The sequence below is a fragment of the Vipera berus genome (genome assembly GCF_964194415.1).
Source record: "Vipera berus genome assembly, chromosome: 1".
Lineage (NCBI taxonomy): Eukaryota > Metazoa > Chordata > Lepidosauria > Squamata > Viperidae > Vipera > Vipera berus.
Genome location: NC_138202.1, coordinates 131,667,488 through 131,689,566, shown reverse-complemented (window position 1 = coordinate 131,689,566; position 22,079 = coordinate 131,667,488). Strand labels below are relative to the sequence as shown.

The 22,079-nt window shown below is 41.4% G+C and overlaps 1 protein-coding gene across 1 annotated transcript in view; it reads left to right on the top strand.

Annotated features, from left to right (window-relative positions):
- Positions 1–2,596: 2,596 nt before the first annotated feature.
- The window catches only part of ADCY5 (adenylate cyclase 5), a gene marked incomplete at its 5' end in the record, with an annotated part of 239,681 nt that continues 220,198 nt past the window's right edge, over positions 2,597–22,079 (top strand). The window contains one exon of the mRNA XM_081313004.1: positions 2,597–3,604. Coding sequence (XP_081169130.1) covers positions 2,597–3,604 — 1,008 coding nt within the window. The remainder of the gene's footprint in view (positions 3,605–22,079) is intronic.

The window sequence follows — 22,079 nt, the reverse complement described above, 5'->3', positions numbered from 1 at the left end:
AGGACATTTGTCAGTGTGTTATGTGATCGCTATCAAGTTGGTTGGGTTTTTCTGTGTTCTTTCATTTAGTGAGCTTGTAAAATGTAATAAAATTAAAGTAATGGTGTAGAGTTGACTGGTTGTCCAGAAAGCGATGTAAAATAGTATTATTAAGTGAACAAGGCTACAGTTATAAAGAAATTAGAAGAAAAATTGGAAACTTTACCAAAGGTGGCATTTCTACTGTACACTTTTCCCAAAAGGTTTCCACAATTTTGGCCCCTACTGTTTATAAACTCTAGTGTACAATTTCAGCAACCCTATCATGATGGAATCATTTATACTGTTTGCACAATTTACTACAGCCACCCATGAGATGATCTCCAGTTTCACCCGTAATTTTACAGGGCAGGCATTGGCTGTTGTTGGAAATGTATTCAATTTTGGCTTTGATTGTATTGCAGGGCTGGTTGTGGAACTGCCATGATTTCCCCCCCCCCCTCATTTTCTTTTCTTTTTTTAAGTATTCCAGAATTCAACCACAACCACGTTTGACTTTGATAATGATGGTGGTGGTAGTGGTGGTGGTGATGATGAGTAACAGGCACCAGATCAACATTGCCCGCCTCCTAAACTACCCATTGGAGGAGAAGTCAATCCAGCAGATTAACTCGCTCAAACAGCCAATCATGCACCGCGGCGGCCGACCAACCAGCCAATAGCCTCAAGTCTAAGGCAGAACTTTGCCAGGCGGCAGCTTGGGTGGAAGAGGGGCCGTACAAAGGTTGGTTTGAAAGGGGCGGGCTGCCGTTCCCCGCAAGAAGGAGCGTGTGCGATCGCGGGACGAAGGCGAGGAGCCGCAGCTGAAACTGAGGGAAGCTCCTCCGGCGCGGCGCCGAAAAAAACCAGGGAGGCAGCCGCACGCGGGGAAAGGCCCATTGCTCGTGCAAAAAAGAACCGGGCGGCCGCTGACGTTGTCGGAGGGAAGATTGCCTCTTCTCAGCCCGCCGCAGCGCCTCGCGCGCTTTAGAGGCACGGAGGTCTAACGCGGCGGCGGCGGCAGCAGCACAGGCGGTCGGTCTCCGAAGAAGTCGCGCCAAGGCAGCTCCTGCGTGCTATTCACCGGCACGCGCCCCCCCCGCCCCAATTAGCCTGTGATTGTGCGTTTTTGCCCCGCCGCTACAGCTGGTGAACGGCCGGTGATTAGTTGGCTGCTAGCTGCAGTGGAGAGGGCGCATCTTCGCGTGGTGGCAGCCGCGCAGCGTCGGCTTTTTGCCTAAGAACTCCCCGCCACCTCTGGCTGAAGCGACGGTCTAAAGAAGGAGCCTCTCGCTTTCTCCGCCTGCGCCCTCCCTTATTTTATTTTATTTTATTTTATTTTATTTTGCTTCCCCGTCGGCCCTGCTGACTTGATTCTGCCTTGATCCACCGGAGCCGGATTTCGGGTTCCGTCATTCCAAGGGCAAAAAATCGGCGCCGTCCCGGCAGCGTCAGCGATCTCACCCGTTTGGCTCCTTCCAAGCCGGGAGACGGAAGATGCCCGGGGCGACCCGGTGGCCGATTCGCTTCCAATAAATAACGCTTCGAGTTCCAGCTCCGGGGTTTCTGGTGCTTCGCTAAGCTACCCTTTTTCATTGCAGCAATGTCGCCGCTGCCTTGAGCTGGAGGAATTGGGGGCTGGATCAGGGGGGCTTCGGAGAGGCCGCTCGCTCGCCATTCCTCAGGCCGATCCTTAAAGCACCTCGAAACTGGAGGGGGTCGGACAATGAGCCAGTCGCTTGCCAGACGCCTCGGGCGCTGCCTCTGGGGCTGCCCTCTGCCACATCTGCCCAGATGACCAACGCATAGGCGGGTTGCCTCCAGGCCAAATTTTTTTTTATAAAAAAAAATGACGATTCTGGATGGTTTTGCTCCGCTTCCTGGAGAGTAGATCGCAAAGGAATGATGCCGCTTCTTTGAGTTCGTTTTTGACAGTCGGGTCCTTCGCGGGGAGGTGATCCCGAGAGAGAGAGAGAGACAGACATGCCAAGATGCTCCACAGTGATGATATTTACAAAGTTGCATTCTGGTTGTAGAGTGATTGTGGCTTAAAGCGAGGGGGGGGATTCAACACTCCAGGTGCCTTTTCCTCCTCCGTTTTCTATGCATGCCGGCGTGGTAGATTTGAATTCTTGATGCGCCAGCGAACTGCCAAAACACCGGGAACTTGGGTGGGAAAATGACAGAAGGGGAATCCTTGCCAGAGAGCCCTCCTTTCCCTAGAAGGGGAGGGAAACTTGCTTCCCGGTCAGCTCTCTGTGTGGCTATATAAATCCTGCATGAGGAAACATTGGACTCCTGGAAAGGGAAGGAGACCCAAGTGGCTTTCCAGCTGGCAACTAAGAGAGATTTGAGTATTATTGGGGACATTGTTGGATCTGGTTCTGGATTTGAGGTTTGGTCTGCTGCCCTTGCTTCCACCCTCTTGTTCGTTGGTGGAGAGATGCTGTTTGGAAGAGCCTGAGAGATGCTGTTTGGTTCTGTGCCATGAACCACCCAATGTCTTCTGGTTGATTTCCTCCCACCCTCTCGTTGGTTTCCTGGAATTCCTGCCCTTCCTCTGCTGCCCCACCAGGGCATGTCCCGCTCCAACAGCGTGAGCCCTCCGGGGTTTGGAGTTCCTGCTGCGCCCAGGGGTGGAGGGGCAGAGCCACATCGCTCTGCCTGGGGAGAAGCTGAATCCAGAGCCAATGGCTATTCCTACCCTCTCCCTACCAGGGCCTCTGTCAAGGAATCTTCCAGAATGGCAAGCAGGTGGAGAAATGAGGAGGAGTATGATCTGCCAGGTAGCAGGAACCATGGGGTAAGTGGCTGCAGGATGATGAGCTTCAGGTCCAAATCTGCTTGGCAGGATCATCATAGTGGAGACAAGAGCCAGCATTCCTGTCGGGCAGGGGACCCCTCCCTTGCCCTAAGTCCGAGACACTATGGTAGTGAGCAAGGTGAGGTGCGTCCACGTTCTGTGGAGCTGGGACTTGAGGAGAAACGGATCAAGGCCAAGATCGACGAGCTGGAGGAGGAGGAGCAGGGGGGTGATGAAGTGGGGTCCGAGATGATCTTCTCAATGGGCAGCTGTTGTGGAAGCCTGCTGCAGATCTTCAGGTCTAAGAAATTCCACTCAGAGAAGTTGGAGCACCTCTACCAGCGGTATTTTTTCCGTCTCAACCAGAGCAGCCTGACCATGCTGATGGCAGTGCTAGTCTTGGTCTGCCTGGTCATGCTGCTCTTCCACACTGTTCATGGCCACTACCAAGTGCCCTACGTGGTGGTGCTGTCCCTGGCCATCCTACTAATGGTATCCCTGGGGGCCGTCTGCAACCGTAATGATTTCCACCAGGACCACATGTGGCTCATGTGCTACTCTGTCATCCTTGTGGTGTTAGCTGTGCAAGTGGTTGGCTGCTTGCTAATGCAGCCCAGAAGTGCCTCAGAGGGCATCTGGTGGACCATCTTTTTTATCTACAGCATCTACACTTTGTTACCCATCAGGATGAGGGCAGCAGTCATCAGTGGTGTGGTATTGTCTGCCATCCACCTGGCCATTTCTCTCAAAATCAATGCAGAAGACAAGGTCTTATTAAAACAGGTAAGGCCGAGATGTTGGATATGTGGCTGCTAATTCAGACTGAGAATTTACAATAACTTTTTGGAAGTGCCTGGCTCCAGGCTTAGTTGTCTGTGTTGATGTACCATGTAGTTTAATTCCCTTGCATTTCTTCTTATTTATATGCCCAATTGACCTTAACTGAACACTTGGAAAGGGGGTTGAGGCATGGATTATTTGACCAATAGGAAAGAAACATAGCCTCTTGCTGCTAAAGAATTCTATGGATTCAATTATTGATCTGTTACAATACTCTGGTACTGTTAATTAAAGAGGCAAAAACAGTTGGGAAATACATCTTTACTATGGTACCAAGAACAATAGTTCTGACAATTGTCAGAAATTTTTTTCCAATGAAATTCCACAAAGTTGCGTAGAAAAAAAGTGCTTCTAATAAGTATATTGCATAGCAAACCTCCCAAATTAGCTTGTTTCTCTGGAAGGAAATTTTCTTTCTGATAAAAAAGCAGTTTCCTCTTTGCGTGGGTGTAGGGAAGATTTTGTTTATAGTTGTGTCACTATTGTCAAGACAGAGAATAAAACACGGATTTTATCTTGAATGTTATATATCATTTTATATGTAAACTTTCCTTTCAGGAAAGTAGGAATCAGGTGCTTAGATTCCTCTGGAGTATCTGTTTAAAGAGAAGGTTTGATGTTACATCAGTTGAATATGTTACGCAGGACTGTATTTTATGTACAGGGGCTTTGTGTTCGAACTGCATCTCACTTTGTGCATGCATATTTATTAACTTACCTCCAGTACTTTCACTCCCCCCCCAAAGTGTATCATATCTGCACTGCATAAATCATAATAGCCATTAGACTGTAAAGTATTTTCATATCATTTTACTGTCATTTAGTGTAAATCCAGATAGAACAACTCTGTATTGTAAAAGATTCCTTAAAGCGTGACTGTAGTTTTGTGGTTAGTAGTTCATTTAATTTTCTCCTATTAACATGAAAATTAAATAGTAACAGTAAAAGAATGGCTTTATTAATATTTTTTGGAAGAGCCAGCATGTGGAATGTATAGATGTTACATGAAGCTTACTAAGAGAATTGCTAAAGTTACCCAGTTTTGCTTGAAAAAGCACTTTGGCAGATTATATCCTAATTTTACAACAGTTTCATCTTTGTTAGACAAAATTAGTTGACAAAGAAGGCGAGAAGGGCTGTCATATCTTGCTTTCATCTTTAAACTTAGAAAATCTTTCCAAACCGGTTTTTTGTTTTTCCTTAGAAGCAGTCTACTAAAGTTTTTGACTTCAGAGCGCTTCTGTGTTTCAAACTTTGCTGCTATAACACAAGTTGTTTTGAGGCTTTACTTAAACTTTAAATAAATGTCCCTGATTCTCCCATGATTACCTGCAAGATGAAAATGATAATTCCTGCTTATTTTGTTGGATTCTTGTAAGGTTCTCTGCTGACTGATTAAGCCTCAATTTTGTGCTTTTTCCTACCACATTACCTGATTCCCTTATTTTCCTGTTTAGCACACATCACACGTGCACTAAAACACCTGAAGTGAAACAATAGTTTCAGAGATATACTAGGAAATTGTAAATCAACTGGAATGCATGAAGCGAAAGGGATTATGTTGAATTAGTGGTTTAGTTTAATTGTGAAGTGACCCAGGATATAAAGTGTTTATAACGCTTGAAACTTTTGACACAACTCATATGAACTATCTGTACTACAATTAGATTTGTTTTTAATTTAGTTTAAATTATACGTTAGTTCTTCACATCTTTTCTTCTTTCTGTCAGAAGAGTTAATACCCAGTCTAAAATGTTGCCTTTCAAGCTATAAACAGAGCTTATGTTTAGAGCCATCTGATACTAAAATTTAAATTGGCAACTGCCTCACAACTTAACAGGCCTTTTATTACCTAGACTGTAGCTTGTTACCATAGAAATCTAATTTTTCTCTGACACTGCCCTGCTGATGCATATCCTTCCTTTCTCTTCCAAATAAGAAAGCTGGGGGGGGGGGAGGAAACATGGGAATGGACCAAATCTAAATATATTATTCTAATACTATTCTATTATTTTCAGTTTTCATTTCATTCTTTCCTAATGAAATCCATATTGACAGGACATTTGCTGTATCAAAAAAGGCTGCCTCTATTTTCATGGGAACAAGAGCCTCTCCACTCTGTAGGGGTTATTTTTGGGTAAACTAATCTAGGACCACATTGCATGCAGATACGGTTGGTGAATGAAATCCAGTATTGCCTTAGTGCAGGGTTTCTGAACCTTGGCCACTTTTAAGACGTGTGGACTTCAACTCCCAGAATTCCCTAGCCAGCTGCTGGCTGGGGAATTCTGGGAGTTGAAGTCCACACGTCTTAAAAGTGGCCAAGGTTTGGAAACCCCGCCTGAGTGGGCTTCTCTGGTGGCGTTCCCACAAAAGCCTCAATATTATCAAGTCTTTCTAAATTACTCCAGATTTTTATGTGAGGGGGTTGCAAGATGGTTGCATTTGCTCCTTTCCCCCAGCAGTGTTGGTTGAGGGATCTTTGCAGCAGGAATTCTTCCTCAGTTCCATTTCATTGCTGTAACCTGAGCTGTTCTGTGCTTCTCAGGTGTGTTGCTCACATGCATTTACTATGAACAAGGAAGCCAAAAAAACACCCTATTTTATTTTTAAAAATGTCATACTTAATCATGCATTATGATGTAATTTGTACATCTTGGTTTTCCAAGCCTGGAGAACTTGTCACTTATCACGATTCCCTTCAAAAACCTGCCCTAGGAAGAATCTCCTAGTTCCTTTCTAGCTTTTCTTTAGGTGGGATTTCAGTGGCAACTTTTAAATCTTTCATTTTGCTACAGAGTAAGATGTAGCAGGGTGACTTACCATTATATGTGTCCACCAGATGTTTCATGTTGCAGATGTTAAGGTATTGTATGCATGCTTTAATATTGTACTTTTTTTAGAAGATTATTTTTAGTGTATTGCATTTGGGCATGCATCGTGAAAAACAGAAGGATTATATAGTTTCCTGGAATACAAAATGCATCATACTGAGATCCAAGCCTTAGAATAGAGCTCTCTGAAAGTCTCAAACATACCTACATCTGTAAACAATACTATACTTTTAATCTACTGTTAGCTTTCCTGGTGACCTGGGAAATGACAGCAACTACAATCTTCTTTTCCAACCTCCTGCATTTTTATTCAAATTCATTTTCTTTCTGAGCGGAGCCTGATAGCATCATTGGTAAACAGCTGCACCATCATGTGTCTCTATTTTATAACTCTTCTCTTATCCAAGCCAGACTCTCAGCTGTTTAGACCTTTTACCAAGGCCTGTGTCACAATACTCCCCTTCAGTACCCTTGGCTTTTCACGTGTGAGAATAAATGCAGTGTGGTGTCTTTTCTGCCCACAATCCATGCTCACTTAAACCATTCTAGTTATAAAGATGGTTACCTTTATAAAGAATAAAAGCTCACCTGCCCCTTTCCCAGCTGAATGGGACAACTTGCCATGGCCAACCCACTGTGGCCAATTCGCAGCGGCTAATTTGCAGCAGCCAACTTGCCATGGCCAACTTGCCGTGGGGCAACTCGCCTTTAGTTTCTTTTATTTTTGCTGACCACTTTTTCATCAAAATTATTTTGTCTCTTGTGTCAAAGGAAGTCATTCCTATGACTACCAGCTTTTGCAATGCTTTGATGAATAATAACAGGAACTAATCCCACGTTGAATTGTCCCATGGTGAGGTGTTTTTTTTTAAATGAGTATTTTTAAATGGGTTTTTGAGGTTTAATGGCCAGAGATAATGGCTTTAAGAACACAAGTGTGTTGTATGAGCTCATTGTGAACTTCATAGCACTTCTGCTGATTTTGGAGCTAAGATCTGATTTGATCACTATACGTGATGGGACTGTTCTTCCATGCCAGGTATGAGCAGCCAGGGGCTAAAGGGACTGCTTGTAGCATGTTGAGTCTGTTTTTCATCTTTCTGTAGCCCTGGAATGCCCTCCGTCTACAGTTGCTGGAAGTCTTCTTGTTCGTTTGATATGGGAAATGTAGGGAAGCTGTTGGATAAGCCATTTACTAGTTGTAAAATAAGCCTTTCCCTGGATCTTGCTTGATAAAAGCATTTGCTTTGGGAGCCACAACTCTCCTACAGATAGATAAAATGTTGAGGAGGACAGAGCTTTAACATCAGGCTTCTCGCTGGTTTGAGAATTGTCTCTCCAGAACCAGGACTGACTAAGTGATCTTTCTTCTCCTGCTTTCTTGGGTGTTTCTGATTATTTTATCTGTTTGCTTTATATGTATATTTTATTTAGTTTAATTGTTTTTAGATGGTTGTGGAATTTTAAAGTGCTGTTATATTGTACGCTGCCCAGAATCTTGTGTTTGTGTGATGAATAGCTGTGTAAATATGGCAAATAAATACATGTTTCCTTGGGCCAATACGGGTGGGTGGGATGCTAATCATTTGAGACTTAAGTTGTTAAGCAATGAATAACTTTATAAAAATATAGTCTGCCCTTTAAATTTGATCTTAATTTTATTCAGTTGATTGAGGCAGAAATACGTTCCTAGATTAGGGATTTGGAAGAAATTCAAACCACTTTTGGTTTGAACAGATTTTTTAAAATGTTTTTTTTATTGTTGTGTTCCAATCTGACTTTGTGATTGGGTGAGATTTGTGGTTCTGAAACAAATACTAACATCAGAATCCAAAATATAAGGTGGGATTTGCACTGGGACATCCTCATATGCAGATTGTTGGGGTTTTTTTTTATCAATGTGCTCAGCTGCAGACATCCATGCTGCCAAATGTGATAAAGATTATTTATATCCAGTTCTAGCAAGTTGTGGTAGCATTGTAGTACACGTCACAGCTGACCAATCCAAAGGTGTACATGTTAATTTCTATTTTCATGTTAGTATATTATTAGCTTAAAACAATCATGTACAGGAGCCTAATTTCAAAGTTTCACAATTCTTGCTTGTTTAAATAATTAATATTTTGGTCAATCAATCCTTTTAAATAGTTGCTAATTATTTAATTGCATAAGCCAAGCATTATTTTTTTCATGGCCAAATGACCAAATCTACAAAAATTTGACCTGGATTAGTTTAGATGCTGAACTTTGGTTAGGTTCTCATGAGAACTAATTCTCTGTTTAAATTAACAAAACATAATTGCTGTTCTTATAAAAAGCTGTGCGCAAACCAAGAAACCTAATTATTGCTTAATATTTATTTATATCTCATATTTATCATTTTGTCGTGTACAACTGAAGATGGTGAATGTACCTAATACTCCTGTTTCCCCCACTATATGTTGGGTTGACATATAGTGACTGGCCCAAAGTTATCCAGTTGATTTTTGTTTCTAAGGTGGCATTAGAACTCGCAGCTTCCCAGTTTCTAGCCTTGGTGCCTTAACTACTAGACAGACTGGGTCTCTTAATATAATGGTCTCAGCCATATAGCATGCTCCAATGTCTAGGAGCTACAGCTACCATCTGATTAATCCTATTTTAGCCTAGGCTAGCATGTTGTGAGAACTTATCCATCCCATGATTACCAAATCATTAAAAGAGGATAGCATTCCACATAAAAATTTGTCTATATCAGAAGTCTCCAACCTTTCTGGGCTCATGGCCCAGAGGGAAGGAGAGTAGCTTTCAAATTGGCATGCACACGTGCACGCAAATGGGACCACGTGCACCAGTGCGGTACTAACGGCCCTGTTCGTGCATGCACAAACAGGCCACGCACACCCACCCGACGCTAGTGGCCCTGTTCATGCATGCGCAAATGGGCCGCGCACACCCACCTGGTGCTAGCGCCCCTGTTCGTGCATACATAAACAGGCCGTGCACATCCGCCTAGCACTCGTGGGCCCATTCACACTTGCGTGCATGCGCAAGCAGGGCTGTGGTGCTAGCACGAGTTGGGGGAGTGCACACACATTTGTGTGCGCGCTGTCCAGCCATTCCCACGGCCCGCTGGCCAAGAAGCCACGGCCTGGTAGTGCGCTACGGCCCATAGGTTGGGGACCCCTGCTCCATATCATCATTCTATAGAAGAAATGCAGTGTAGTGATTCAAGTCCAATACAAATGCAGGTTTGACAAGATGGCTTTGAGCCAGCAATTATTTTTTAGCCTAGCTTACTTCACATAGTGGTTGTGGGAATGAAGTAAAGGCAGACCATCACCTATGTCTGCTTGAGTTTCCAGAGAAAAAATAAAATATCAATAAAGTAACAGTTGTTAGTACAGGTAGTCTTTGACTAACAACAGTTCATTTAGTGACTGTTCGAAGTTACAGAACCACTGAAAAAAGTGACTTATATCTGTTTTTCACACTTACAAACGTTGTAGCATCTCCATGGTCACATGATCAAAATTCAGACACTCAGCAACTGGCTCATATTTATGACGGTTGCAGTGTCCCATGGTCATGTGATCGCCTTTTGCAACTTTCAGGCAAGCAAAATCAGTGGGGAAGCCAGATTTATTTAACAACCATATTATCAATTTAACAAATGCAGAGATTCACCTAACAACTGTGGCAAGAAAAGTTGTAAAATGGGGCAAAATTCACTTAACAAATGTCTCACTTAGCAACAGAAATTTGGGACTCAATTGTGGTCATAAGTTGAGGACTACCTGTAGCGGCTTTCTCCAGATATACAGGTTTTGGATCTGATTCTTTTTCACTCTAGAAAAATACATGATCACTTCTATAAGCTCATCACAAACTATTTTATGCTCTATTAATTTAGTGACAACCTAAAAATTAAACCTATACCGGTTATATTGTGTTTACAATAATGCAATAATAAATTTTAGGATTGATATCTATAAACTGAATATTCCCCTTGGGACAACAAGAGGTAGTTAATAATGCAGCTCCTCTCACAAATGGACAGTATCAGGCAGAGGCCACTGAACTGTTTGTTGGTGGACAAAGTTTGTCTCTTAAAATGTTTGAAGGATTGAAGATAAATAAGTGCAACATCAGTGGCAGCGGGCATAAAAAAATCTAGGTTTCCGCCGTTGTTAAATGGCAATTCTACAGAATTTTACAATGTCAGGTAAGATTTTTGTACGAAAAAAATATAATCTGACATAAAGCAATTACACCAGAGGCAACACAGCAATCAAAAACAAGCAATCCAGACAGGTTCACAAAATAATTTGACCCCATGCTGGGGAAAATCTGGGTCTCAAGGACTTATGTAAAGAAAAGAAGGTCAAAAATATCTGGATCTTGGAAGGGCTGGCTGGCAGGGCAAAGAATGATGTTCTGTGGGGCAAGTGTACTGACAGAGAAAACATAGGTTCTGGATCCCACTGGATGACATTTTTTAGTAGAAAGGAGTCGGATTATGCCCTGGAGAACAGTGAATTCCTCATGCCGAAGCACAAAGATATATATAGCTGTGCTAAGGGTGTTTCCTCAGGAATGTTCATCCTATTCTGCATCACCACAGCGCAGTAGTATTTGTAACAAACTGAAATGATGTCCAAACAGCAACACATGTGATGATATCATCCCACACAGTACCACAGTTAAACATGTTTGTCATGACATCCAATGAACATATATGAAAGTTGTAGCATTCGCACATTACAGATAGTCCTTGACTTACGACCACAATTGAGCTCAAAATTCCTGTTGCTAAATGAGATAGTTGTTAAGTGAGTTTTGTCCCATTTTACGGCCTTTCTTGCCACAGCTGTTAAGTGGATCATTGCAGTTGTTAAGTTAGTAACAGGATTGTTAATTGAATCTGGCTTCCCCATTGATTTTGCTTGTCAGAAGGTTGCAGAAGGCGGTCACATGACCCCGGGACCCTGCAACCATCATAAATATAAATCAGTTGCCAAGCGTCTGAATTTTGATCACATGACCATGGTTGTAAGTGAAAATGGTCATAAGTCACTTTTTTCAGTGCGGTTGTAACTTTGAATGGTCACTAAACCAATGGTTGTAAGTTGAGGATTACCTGTATCAGCCTTCTCATCATTTCTCCCTTTTCCCCAAATGGCAGTCCTTGGTTAACTGGCCATCACTGAGGCAATAAAGCAGTATATACCGTGTTTTCCCCAAAGTAAGTCCCAACTGGAAAATAAGCCCTAGCATGATTTTTCAGGACGATCGTAATATAAGCCCCACCCCCAAAATAAGCCCCAGTTAAGCTCGTCAGCCAGAAGGATGTATTTAGTACCATATTTCCCTGAAAATAAGACGTAACCAGAAAATAAGCCCTAATGCGCCTTTTGGAACAAAAATTAATATAAGGCCTGATCTTATTTTGGGGGAAACATGGTAGCAGTCCAGCAATGATCTGATGGTGGTAGAAATTGCTACATAGCAGTAGAGAGGAAATGGCCTAAGATTAGGAGTAGAAAGGCAAATGAACATGGGATGTTTACACATCTGGAATGTGAACTTTCTCCACCAAGCCATTTCTTAGATGGGTTAAACCAACAATATAATTTGCCTTCTTATTTTACTTTGTAAACTGGGAGTAACTCAAAACTTGTTATCTGTTGCAGCCTGCCTGGCTCTTCTTATAAAGCTGGAACGTTTCTGGAATGTTATTTCTACTCCTCCTGGGGTCAAGTCAGCAGCAGTGCCTTGGGCCCATGCCATTAACTGGAGCTGTTAATTGCATGCTGAGTAAACATTATAGAGTTTATTTGGTCAGGATTGGACCTGTTGCTGGTGTACCAAATGTTGGGCTATCCTTGATTGTAGTCATGAGGATGTGCTAAACTATTTATGAGTTACAAAATCCCAAGCAGGACTGTTTGTATCTTATGGTCTGCCACTGTAACTGTTTATTAGTGTTATGATAATGAGCTGATGTCCCCGAACTGTGTTGGGGCTATAACTTCTGGAGTTCTCAGCCAGAAATCAAATGGGGTGGGTTTCTGAGAAATGTTGTCTCAACAAGACAAAAAGGGGACAAAAAAACCAAAACACCTCCCTGCCAGCAATGAGCACCCATACAAACATAGATTAACTCCAAGATTAACTTCCGATCAACAATCATAAAGTAAACAATACCCCAGTCAAGGAACTGCCAGTTAAGCTTACAGGAAACAACCCAAAGAATCTCCGCTCCCCCCAACACTGATAGCACAAGCCACTAAAATATAAACTGAGAATAAACCCTATTCCTTACTAGCACTGATAATGTTACCTAGTTTGGGTAATGAAATGTCTGCAAGAAAACATTGAAGCTCAGAGAGGACCAAGGACTCCTCAGTGTTGTTTCTGGATGACTGAGGAAAGATCTGACGGGATCTTTCAAGGACCTGGGAAGATGTCTCATAGAGGTTATCTGCACACCAGTTGTAACCTTCTGGCAAGCAAAGTCAACGGGGAAGCCAGATTCACTTTACAACCACGTTACTAACTTAACAATTGCTTTGATTCGGTTAACAACTGTGGCAACAAAGGCCATAAAATGGGGCAAAACTCACTTAACTGTCTCACTTAGCAACAGAAATTTTGGGTCAATTGTGGTTGTAAGTCAAGGACTACCTGTAGTGTATTAGGCGATATGTTTTACAGAGATAACCACATTGTTGTCAACATTCATATTTTAAAACTCATTACATATAACATTCTCACTCTTGATTATGTTTTGTAGGGTGTTTTCTTATTCCTTTTTTCCTCTTTTTCCTTTCCTCCTCTCAAAGAAAGGAATTATTTTCTTACAGAACTCTGATGACATCTGCTCCTCCTAGAAGCAAAGAGATAAAATCACTCTGGTCCACACACAGTGTTCCTCCCCAGTCATAAAAAAAGTTGTATTTGATTAAAGATGTAAATGCACTTGGGAAATCAGTGTGCTGGTCCACAGAGATCTCCTTCTGTTGAATGGTTGAACAATACTAAGTGGTGCCTGATGCCAAATTACACAAGTTCTATAGCACACAATGTTGATAACTGGCAGATCTGTTTTATCTCTCTTTTTTTAGATTAATGGGATCAGTTTCATTCAGTTTATTGTTGTCTTTCAGAGGAAGCAGCAATAAAACCAATCCCGTGACAGTGCCAGTATGTATACATGTCTTTCCATAATTAGTCAAAATTTCTTGCTTACAGGCAGGGTACTCTGAGCTAGAATTACTAATTTTTGTAATGCAGTTTTCACTCAGTTCTCTTCCCCCCCCCCAAAGGAAACAAAACAAACGAATGTTTTGGAGAAGGCCTGGATTTATATTGCTTTGGTGCAGATTTAAAGTTGTTATTGTACTACTTAAAATGCTACATGCTGAACATGTTTTTGAAACTTCAGCAGATCCAAATTGCAGCTGCTCTGACTGATGCTTATAAACTGCAGTGGGTAATTCTTTTATTTATTTACTTAAACATTTTTAGCCCACCCTTCAGATCTTAGGGTTGGTTTTATATAGAATAAAGTAAAATAAAAATAAACTGTACTTTAAAAGATTAAAACAGCAGTACTGTCACTATAATATAATAAAGAGGCACAGATTATCCTAGAGATGATAAATTGTGGCCAGCTGTGATTGGTAAGTTCTGAATGCTAGCCTACTGTATAAACCAGATCTTCTCTTGACAATGAAAAGGGTTGGAGCTAGCCTTCCAAGGGGACATTCCAAAGTTGCTGACATTCCAAAGTTGCTGTGCCACAACAGAGAATCCATTTTTCCTTATTCCAGCTTAATGCATCTTCCTCAGGCCACGTCAGAAATTTAGCACTGATGCTAGATAAATTCTAAGAAATGTTCCAGACACCATGATCTCTGAAGGGTTTTGCACCAGTTGCAGTTTCAAATTGTTCTTCCAGGGAAGATAACTGAACACTGGATAGTCTGACCAGTGTCAAGGGAATGTCACAGCTGGTAGGTCAATTACTGCTGTCAAATATGCTTCAGATTACCAACGATACTTGGGCTTCAAGTGATAGTGTCAACTATCCTGACTTGGTCAGTTAGGAAAGAAAGACTTCTGGCCCATAGCTAACCAAAAGTATACTTTACTAAAGTCAAAGTGGTTACAGAATAAGCAAAGCTGGATCTGAGTCTTTGGCATGCAAATGATACAGTTAGCTTTCATTTGTTCCTAGCCAACTCCCTGATTATCAGTGACTGTTCAATTAGGTATTAAAGTATTTGGGAAACAGTCTCTGGCTTTGCAAGCTCACCAATTCCTCATTCTTTTGGTATGATCTTGAAACGGCTGGTGCTTTTCACATGATAGCACGGCTTGGTTTTGATTTCTCTTGTCTTTCCCCATGCATCCCTACTTCCTTCCTCCCCCCATTACTGATGTCAGGCTGTCAGCTTGCAAGCCGTAGCTTAGCAGAATGGCAGTCATGACAGATAGAAGTGAATAAATGAGAACTCCAAAATGTCATACCTTTTCATAGGGCATGAAAAATCACCCATAGAGACTTATCCAGTTCTTGAACTCGTAAGCTATTACTCCGTAGTGCTTGTGCCTTTTATCAGGATATCTTCTTGGTTTATTGACCCTCATCCAACCATAACAACATCCAAACTAGGTGTGATTGGGGAACCACCCTCTGCTGTGTAATGAACATCTACCAGTCCCTGATCTCTCACCTGTCAAACCCCGTGCTTGCTCTCCATAGGAAAAATAGGCAAGGATCATCTAGTTGGATAGATAGATGCAGTTGTCATATATCCTCAACAACTGATGCAAATCCCCCAAAATGGAATCAGTGGGTTTCCCAGATGCAAGGATGCAAGTAATCTCCCCTCATGGTGCTTACCAAATTTTTTGCAGAAACTGGGAGTTTAAAAGCATGGAATTCTCAAAACTTTAGGGCAGACCATGGCATTTTATGGTGCCCATGACATATCTAGCCCTTTGGCTGTCCCTGTCCCTCCTGTGTGGCGTCAATTGGAAATTAGAAATCAAATATAAATAAGTGTATGCCATGCAGAACGGCATTGCTTTTATTTTGAAGGTGACCAGTGGTGGGATTCAGCCAGGTCACACAGGTTCAGAAGAACCGGTAGCTAATTTTTTGTTGACTTCAGCGAACCAGCTGAAGCCCTAGCCCTTTTTCGCAAGGCTCAGAACGGTCCACTGGAAGTGTGTGGACGCCACTTCCGGAAGTCCGTTCTGAGCCTCGGAAGAGGCCTCCCAGGCCCAGAATGGCCCACCAGAAACGCGTGGACACCACTTCTGGAAGTCGGTTCTGAGCTTTGGAGGCCCAGGGGAGGCCTCCCAGGCCCAGAATGGACCTCCGGGAGTGTGTGGACACCACTTCTAGAAGTCAGTTTTGGGCCTTGGAGGCCCAGGCCCAGAACAGACTTCCAGAAGCGGCATCCACGCAGAGAACCGGTTGTTCAGGCATTTGAATCCCACCACTGAAGGTAATTATTGTTTTCTTCTTACATATATTTGTGCATACAAACTTTCACAGCCCTATTGGTTTGGTCCTCCCCAACATTTCCAGTTTCTCATGTGGCTCCTTGGGAAAATGAATTGCAGACCCCGGGTTTAGTGGCATCCAATTGCTTACGCTATTGTATATTTTAAAGCAATTTAGATCTGGAGGTATTTAAAGAACACTTTCCACGCTCCTATTTATTATTCCTTGTTACATGCTGCTTCATTGCTAAGGTCTTATCAACTTTACTGATAATCATAGAACTTACATTTTATATGGTGAGAGAAGGCTGCCTCAGTGAGTGGCTATCTCACTATACCAGATTTATTCTCTAAAGTTAAAAAGAAGTGTGATGTCAATGCACAGAGCAGACGTTTTGTCTTTCCAGCTATTGCATGCAACATGTTTTCTTGAGAGTTAGTAGTCAATTCCATGCCAGCCCCATTGCCTTCCCCAGTTGCTATTGCCAAACACTGAAAGAAACAGAATGTCAGTTTCTCCCGGAATCTTAAATGCTGTAGTTCTCTGATCAGAGCAGGTAAGGAGGAAGGAGCTGCTCAGAATTTCTGCTGCAGAAAATACTTTGCCCTCACCAAATTGTAGTTCTCTGCACTGTTTAGAAGACAGGGAAATGATATAAAAGTGAAAGGAATTCATCATGTTGAGGTCTAATACCATTTCCCACAATTCTCGTCTACTGAAAGGCTGGCACTGAGAAAAAAGAAAGGAAAAATTCTCTCCCCCCTTATTAAATAAGCTAGAATGTATTAACTAAAGTTGATATTGGTGTATGTGTCTGTTGTTTTAAACACTCGGATCTTATATGTATCTTCCTTCCACATTAGAAGCAGCAATGACACCAGAACACCATATATGCAATGGCATCATTACGCAAATGCTGCTATTGCAGATTGGTGACCCGACTGTTGTTTCAAAGACAAGTCACAGCATTTGCACAATGCTGCCATTATGCACACTCCACCATTTGCATTCTCTCCTCTTTTCCCTTTCCCCTGCGGATGCACGTGATTGCAAATAATTGGTTCCCCTCTCATTCCCCTCCCCCCCCATTTGGCCAGTTTTGTGTTACAGTCACAATCAGAAAAATACTCTGAGCACATTGTAGAAGATTTTAAGGCTATTGGAATTCTCCAGTGTTTTTCCTAGTCCTTAAATATGAAGTTCATCTTAGCTCTTGAGACTGATAGTAGAAATCTCTGTGCAGTAAATGGAATCAGATGAGATGAGAAGGTGAGCAGGATCTTCAAATATCAGAGCTGAAAAAAAGTATAATAGGGAATTCCTGGAGGACAGAGCCATTAGGTAAATTTCTTCTGCTAAAGAGAGTGAACTGAACTACATCTGTCCTCAGTTATAATTGGAACATGCTGACCTGGTTTTAATTTTTGTCAAAAATGTTAAATTCTTTTCATCTCTCTCTCTCTCTCTCTCTCATTGCACTTCTCCATCCTGTCTGGCTGGTAATTAATGATTTTGGCTGAAAACAGGTGTCAGGAGAAAAAAACAGTAGAGAGATGAAATGTTTTTCATTCTTTCTTTCCTGGTGCCCAGGAGGTGCCACAGGGTTCAGAAATATTCTGTATGCCTGTGACAATGAAAGCACTTGTCCAAGAGGCTGGTTAAGATTAAATGAGCTGTGTTTTTTAAGGGGAAAGGCAACTTTCCTGCTACTTTTCCCTACTTCCAAGGTAAATGCTCTCTTCTTGAATCTGTAGGATCTTTGGGAAATTGTCCAGAGGAAGAAGATACAGTATTTATGAATAGCTTCTGTGTGCTTTCTATTAGCTTTGGTTTACGACATTATTTATAGAGTAAATGAAAGAGGTACTGAAAGTCTAACTTCTGCCATTTAGTGATTATGCTCAAACCTTTTAAGGTCTTTGAAGAAACAGGATTGAAAGACTATTGACAACTTGGAACTTTGGTGTTGAAAAGTCTCGTGAGAATGGACAGCCGTGAAAAACAAACCAGCGGATCACTGAACAAATCAACCAGAATTTGTCACTTGAGGGGGAAAAAATGACCAGACTCAAGAATTATCTTACTTTTGGATACCCATTATGCAAAGTCCCACCTTTTTGGAGAAGGCTCAAATGTTGGGAAAAGTGGAATGAAAGAGAAGAGGATGATCCCAACAGTAAGGCGGATGGACTTGGTTACAATGGCGATGGATGTAAAGTTGAAAGACCAGGTAAAGGATAGAGTGTCATGGAGAAAAGTTATTTAAATGGTTGCTAGAGTAAAAAAAAATGACTTGATGGCACAGAAACAAAAAAACCCTCACAGCAGCATATCTGTTGGATCTTCAGATGAGAATGTTGGACAGAATTAAGCATGGTAGGATGATAAGACTGGCATAACACTAGCCTGATCTTCTTTCTGCACAGGGTTGGAGCAATTCTGGCCCTGTGTTAATGTAGTTGAGAAGAGTTTATATTCCCAGTCTGGTCATTTAGAATAGCAAGGCAGCCCAGGTATTTTCTAGCTGCTTAATGCCTTTCTTTTCTTATCTGTTAATGACTATAATTGAAGGAGGGTCTCAAAGGAAGGAGCTATTTTGAAAATACTAATTGAGTTTGTCTAACACTTAATACGGCACTGCCATCTGTTTTGCTACCATTCTCTTTCCTGCAGTCAAAGCTGGCAATTTGGTAGCTGTACTTCCCTAAAAAACAACTGCTCAACCACATATAGGCTAAGCCTCACCTAATTGCAGGGATCTTCTGATAAGAATCCAGGACTTACCTCCAAACAGCAGGCATTTAAGTTTTACTGCTTTTGCTTTTCCCTGCTACAAGGGGCACAGGATGGCAAAGTTAGGTTCCCCTACTCTCCCTTTACAGTGGTCTTCCAATTAGGTGAAGATAGGATGATTGGCTTAAGAGAAGCTAGGTTTGTTAATGAGCCGATGATTTGGGCTCTGCTCTCAATGCCTATTACACCCCTCAAATTATATGAAATTAATTAAGATGGAATGATATTTTCTAACAATTATCTGTTTACTGTTTCTGTAAGCATAGCTTAGATCTTTTGATTTTTAAAGACTTGGACTGGTTATTAATTTTTTGTGAGCATTTTTAAGCTGATGATTTAACCTTTAAAAGTTTAAATGGCCTTACAGCCTAATTGTTTGTGGGGCTGCTTCTCATTATGACCCTGTAGGGATACTAAGGTCTCTACAGATTCATAATATAGGAGAGGCCAGTATAAGGATTCCATTACAGAAGAAGTTTATGGATTAGATACACATGAAAGTACCTTTTCCTTTGTCATTTCTGCACTGTGGATTGTGTTCCTCTGGAAACTGCATTTAAAGGAATTGAGCCTGTGTTTTCATCCTCCAGGCCTTCTGAATTTCTTTCATGATTTTTTTATTACTTATTTAAGTTGAACTTTAGATTTCATTAAATATCCATTAATTTTAGATTTCATTAAATATCCATTTCTTTTTCTGCAGGTGAAAATCTAAGTACTGATTTTACTTTCACCTTTAACAGACATGTTGTGTAATTGTGCCATTTAGCAGTATGGCATAGTGCATGTAGTGTTGGTTTAGTTTTGGTGAGATCTTAACTAACCTTAGGAGTTGTGAAAAAAATGGGTGCAGTGCCTTAAATTGAAGAAAAGATAGAATATATATCTAAAAAACCCTAACTTTTAAATGTAATTTGGTATAAGGTGTTTAAGCTCCTTGTTAGGTGGAAATACAAGATACACATCTAGTAAGGCAAAGTGGTTGTAAGGAAACTGTTTGCTTTGTAATTATTACTATAATGCATCTATTCTACTTTTCTACTGTGAGCAAAAGGCAGCATCGATAGGAGACTTCCCTTGTATATTCCAGCAACCAGTGTTGTGAGTTAGATTGGATTAATGGAGAGAGGTTGATCCAAGTGCTGAGTAAAGATTGATCTTAGTTCTCCCTGGTCCCAGGCCAATATATTACATTAGCTCCCCAGCGTATAAAGACTTTATATTCCTTCCCACCATTTGCAACATCTGAAAACACAACAACAATAACAAAATGGCATTGAAAAAGAAGAACTAGGAAAATTAGCAGTTGAGTTTTTTTCCGTCTGTCACATTGCCCAATCCCCAAGTGTCGTATTATATTTCCATGACTGAATGTCTTTTGAGATCTGAAGTATTTGAATTGTATAGTGTATATATAATGATTTCCATGAGCTGTTTTTGCTGCAGAGGTGAGATGTTAACAATTCCTGTTGTATCACATGACTGGGATTACCATAAGTGACTGCAAAAATCTGGAGGGCTACTAGAGGGTGGTAAAGAACTAGAGAAATTTCTCAGTCTGCAGATAATTAATTGCAATTAGTTTATACATTGAGGAGTTTCCTATGGTTTAAGTCCTGGGGTAAATACATGGTTTTGGGTTGGTATACTGCATGACAGCTGATTGAGTCCTGGGATCAAAGTATTTGTATCTTAGAGGCAGTTGCAGCCTGTAAAATTAAATTGATATTTTTGGAATAATTTGCTTTAGCAATATGTACCAGAGTTTGCTCTTCTCTCTTACTGACAGAAGAACAGGCCTGGATTGTCAGCTTTAAATTTGGTAATTGCAAAATAAATATTTTTTTTCTGCCAAAGTTGCATCATTTGAGACAACCTGGATGGGTTTCAAGTTGAAGCTTCCTCATTCTACAGTATTTGTCTTTTTGTCTGCCTTGAGTAGCACTTTTCCTTTGTTTGAGATGACATGGGCAATCACATGGGGGTTTTGTGACAGACCTCTGATGTCAATGAAATCAGGTATAATACTGTTTAGCAGTATTGTCACAAAGCTATGTAGGATTACCCTGCCAATCAAACTAAAAGGTGATCAGGACAAATGAGGCCAAGGACAGTAATGGGGTTTGGAGGGAATGAACATCATTAAAACAGTATTGATGGATTTGCAATGAGAGTTGAAAATTACTAAAAATGGAAATTATATTTCCAAATTCATGGTAATGAAAGCTAATTGAGTAAGGAGCTTCTCTTCCATCTTAAAGATGAGCAGCATGACCACGATTAAGATAGGAGCAGGCATTTCTTCCCCAAAACCTTAAGATCACCTTCCCAGCTTGGAGCCATCCAGATACTTTTTCTAGCTATCGGCATCAAAACCAGGCTTGTTGGGAATTAGTCAACATACCTGGCAGGCACTTGATTTAAGAAAGCTGTTTTAGAATATAATTGCTGAATATGTATCCAAGATCTGGTATGGATTTTTTTTACACGTTGATCTAAGTTTTGAGCCATATGGTTGAATTTTAGTATTATCATCATGCCCTTTGTATTGCTTGTTGCACACTGAAATAATTTGTGGACAGATGAAGCTTTTTTGGATAGTGTAGCCCAAACTTTCTCAAACTGTGCCTTTCAAATGTGTGGATGTTCTCTTTCCAGAATCTCTTATCACCAGACAGAAGGTGCCAGGTTGAAGTCCATTGCTACCTACCCTGAGAGGCAAAAGCTGTTGAAGATTTTAAATGTATACTCTGGCTTTTTGTTTATAAAGACACTTATGTCAGCTTTGTTATAATGACTTCTTTTAGTCCTGCTACCTGCCATTCTTTAACTTAGAGTCCCTGATGTTAAAGTTGAACCCTTTTTCATGCTGGTTTGTGTGCTCAGTATGGAACATTGAGCTGTCCCCCATTTTCCCAGGTGAGGTATTTCCTCCATTTGCTCTTGGGGAGGGGGGGGAGGCAGGAAGTTTACATCATTTCTTTTTGCACAAGCAGTTTGACCTGAGAAGATTTGAAGTGAAAAGAGATGACAGCAAGTTGAGCCTCTAGTTTGGTGGAATCATCTTAGTAACTGTGATTTACAAAGATTCTGAACTAGTATTCATCCTTTTGTCAAGAGTGTTGACTAATGGACACAAGAGGATAAGAAAAGCCTGAAGAATGGACAGTACAGCTGTGCACTGTGAAAATCTCAGCAAGTCCTTTTTAATCTTGTAATAAATCAGCTTCTGTTGCAAAGATAATAATACATTAGACAACCCTGCTCCGTGAATGCTGCTTATGCTCGCTGC